Source organism: Phoca vitulina, unplaced genomic scaffold, assembly GCF_004348235.1.
Source record: "Phoca vitulina isolate PV1807 unplaced genomic scaffold, GSC_HSeal_1.0 scaffold30, whole genome shotgun sequence".
Classification (NCBI taxonomy): domain Eukaryota; kingdom Metazoa; phylum Chordata; class Mammalia; order Carnivora; family Phocidae; genus Phoca; species Phoca vitulina.
The window spans coordinates 9,310,343-9,313,821 of record NW_022589733.1 but is presented as its reverse complement, the minus strand read 5'-3'; the positions used below and the strand labels follow the sequence as shown (position 1 = coordinate 9,313,821).

Here is a 3,479-nt window from a genome sequence, read left to right as displayed (position 1 = left end):
ATACTGTATCTAAATAAAAGCAACTCCCAAAGGCTCCATTTCCTTGCTCATTTTGGGTGAATTTTTAATCATTTAAGGTCAACTTTAACCAAATCATAGATGCCTATATAAGCCTATCATTCTCTGGCCCAAGCACTAGTGAAGACATTTCCTCCCACACAAATAAAAATTTAAGAAAAATTTCAAAGTAAAAAAACAAAACAAAACAATGAAAATAAAAGAATGTGAAAACAAATACAAAGAAATTTATTGGTGCTGACAAAAATACATAATACAAAAAACAAAACAAAACAACAGAAACAAAACCAGAAACCCCACCCCAGTGGGCTCATGCGCCCGAGATACTGACAGCGTGCAGTCCCAGAAGCCCCTCAAAGCATTGCACTTAATTCATGAGGACCTCCATCTGCACCAGCCTTGCATTGGTGTCCCCAGACGTCCGGTAGGGTATCATCCCCGCAAAGGTGATCAGGGCTCGGGCTTGGCTTCGGAGTTGCTGAGAGAAAGGGAAAGGAGAGAAGAAAACTGATGAACCTCCAAGTCAGGGCACTACCCGGGGAGCAATCACCACGGTCTTCCACTTTCTACCCCTTGGTGTCAGGGCCAGATATCTGATGGGTGGATGACAGTCTGACCCTCAACTGTCATGCCACCCGCATGGTGCAGAGTTAGCAAAGCTCGTCCACTGGGGCCCCAGTTCCAAGGCAAAGTTCCTTCTACTAAGCAAAAGACAGATGCGGTTTGCCAGGCAAGCTGCCTCGCCTGCCACATGCGACCAGCTTCAGACGCAGCCCCATGCTTCAGATGCCCTGCTCTACTTCTCCACGTCTCTCGCTCTCTCCTGCCTGGTTTCTGCCGACCTGCCTGTGTGGGGATCTGAGGTTTTCAGGCCCCCACAGAAGTGTCCAGTCCCATTCCAGCTCTCTTCCTCTCCTGCTTCTTCCCTTTTCCTTCCTTTCACTTCTCCCATTTCTTCCCTCCTAAGTGCTGGGCCCTCTTTTCCTAGGCAATAATAGTTATGAGATTCTTAGATTGCTCCAGGAGGAAACAAGATTTTAATTCAGGCGATTCCAGTAACAGGAAAAAAAAAAAAAAGGAACAACTTTCACTCCGATTTCCAGGTGATAAATTACTAAATCTGGAATAAAGAAACTTAGAAGAATAGCTTCAGGTTGCCTCGTGTTGAGACGTGTTGGGTGCTTATAGCAGCAAGAAAGGAAACTGTATCTGCAACAGAAAGGGAAAGTCTACAAACATCTTTTAGACCAGTAACAAGACTTTTAAGGAAAACCCAAGGGTCACTTACTAGGCTTCCTAAGGACCATTCAAGAAGAAAACGGAAAGCCAAGGGATTTTTACCTGATATGTGAAATAAACTGGCAAGTATATGTCCTAATTAATGTCCAAACCAAAAGAAATGTTTACTTTATGAGAGTATCCATTAGATTGTCTTTAAAAGTATATAAAAGTACATGGGCTTTCATGCCTGATTTGAAGCTATTTACATACACTTTAGGGGTGTTCAGGCAAAGGGGCTCATCCCCTTACTGGGCAGCACTGCACTTTAAACCATGAAGCCACTCCTTGGGCAGGGAGCTTTTACACAGAAGTCTCTCCTTGACCCTACCCATCCCTATTTTTCATAAAAAAAGGAGTAGTGGGTGAGAGGAAGACAGAATGGCTTTATTCGTGATATTTAAAAACTACGTGCCTAAAAAAGAGAGCTTAAGACACACAGAATGTGCGTTCAGCTGGTCTTGCAACAGTTCCCTTCCAATGTGGGACAAGGGCCTGCCAGGCCACGGCTCTACTCTGTGGGCAAGCCCTCCTCTGGCCCGTGAGCAGCACACGGAGCACCAGAAACATCCAGTACTTCACCACTTGCCTGCCAAGGCCCAGACATGGTGAGCCCACCGCTGGCACATCTCCTGACATTTACTATTTATGTGCTTCAGGCTCTTGCCTGTCCAAGGGTGGATGGGAGACCAGAGGCTGCCTCGGCGGCACACACAGATGGGCCTACCACCAGGGGACCATTCCAAGCATCGCTCTCTATGCTGCTGCAGATGAAAAGTTCCACCATCATTCATTACACAGCAGTTCTGTCAGGAAGTGCCTGTGGGGTCACAGCTGAGAGCCCAGACACCCTTGGAGGCAGAAGACTACATGGGGAAGTCAAGGGGAAGGTACTCTTAATTGGGTCAAACACCTTTGCCCTTTTGTCAAATCAACTGGACAATATATGCCCTGTGAGTCCCAGGCCTCTACCCAGACTTGGCTTGACTCACACAATGCTGGAGAGAGGCCCCACAAGCAGCGGAAAGGGACACTTTCAGACACAGCTCCTTCACCTCCCCCTGAGGGGCCCACAAAAGCACACTGCTTCCTGACTCTGGGCCTCAGGTCCCTCAGCTGTAAAATGGGGATTATCAATGACTGCTATAGGGACCTCTCTGGGGTCACTGTGAGGCTCAGATGAAAATAGAAACAAGGGTTTGCATCAAATTCACGTGTTGACCAAAAGTACTTATGGTTCTGCTGAAAGTGCTCAGACTCATAAATAACCTTTTCATTTTAAAATGCGTAGGACAGGGGCGCCTGGGTGGCTCAGTCGTTGGGTGTACCGCATCAGGGTCCCTGCTTGGTGGGGAGCCTGCTTCTCCCTCTCCCACTCTCTCTGCTTGTGTTCCCTCTCTAGCTGTCTCTCTGTCAAATAAATACAATCTTTAAAAAAAATAAAATGCATAGAACATTCCTATGGAATCACTACAAATTGGTATTCTGTTTGATTCTTTTAAAAGGTGGTATTTGCATGGGGTGCTTGGGTGGCTCAGTTGGTTGATTTCGGCTCAGGTCATGATCTCAGGGTCGTGAGCTTGAGCCCCACGTCGGGCTCCATGCTGAGCGTTTAGCCTGTTTAAGATTCTCTCTCTCCCTCTACCCCCTTCTCCCCTCCCCCAAGCCATGGCTTGAGTATGCTCTCTTAAAAAAAAAAAAATTATATTGGCAGACTTCACTTTTTTTTTTAAGCCTGAGAAGAGCGGCAATCCCACTGATGTTCAATTTCTTCTGAGAGACTCCTGACATAGGGTTTACCCAGCTGCTAAGCGCAAGGAAAAAGAGCATTTGGGGTCAGGAGTAGGGGTCTCATGAGGCGGCACAGACGGCAGACCAGAAAGGTGGTTCTCAGCGATGGTTCTGGCCAATGCTGGGATCTTACAGAGTCACGGTCCTCGATGACTCGCTGGGGCCTGGATGCTGAGGATGGACTTGTCCCCTTAAGCCTCTTAAATTGTGTGAATAAGATGTTCATGGTGGCGAGAAGCACTTCTGAGAGGTTGTGCCTGATCTGTGCAGAGAAAAACACATGAAGTAAGGAAAAAGAACCAAGTCCTGGGGCTCACAACAAGCGTGTGTGTGTGTGCGTGCGTGTGTGTGTGTGTGTTGGGGGTGGTGTGTGTGTGTGTGTGTGCGTGCGT

General features: G+C 47.3%; 1 protein-coding gene across 4 annotated transcripts in view; it reads right to left on the bottom strand.

Annotated features, from left to right (window-relative positions):
* NUP93 (nucleoporin 93) overlaps nucleotides 1-3,479 on the bottom strand; it is a 110,001-nt gene continuing 106,522 nt past the window's right edge. For all 4 annotated transcript variants that reach the window (XM_032424606.1, XM_032424607.1, XM_032424608.1 and 1 more), the window contains 2 exons: nucleotides 3,221-3,349; nucleotides 1-496 (listed from right to left, as the gene is read on the bottom strand). In XM_032424606.1, coding sequence (XP_032280497.1) covers nucleotides 386-496; nucleotides 3,221-3,349 — 240 coding nt within the window. In that variant the 3' untranslated portion in view covers nucleotides 1-385. The remainder of the gene's footprint in view (nucleotides 497-3,220; nucleotides 3,350-3,479) is intronic.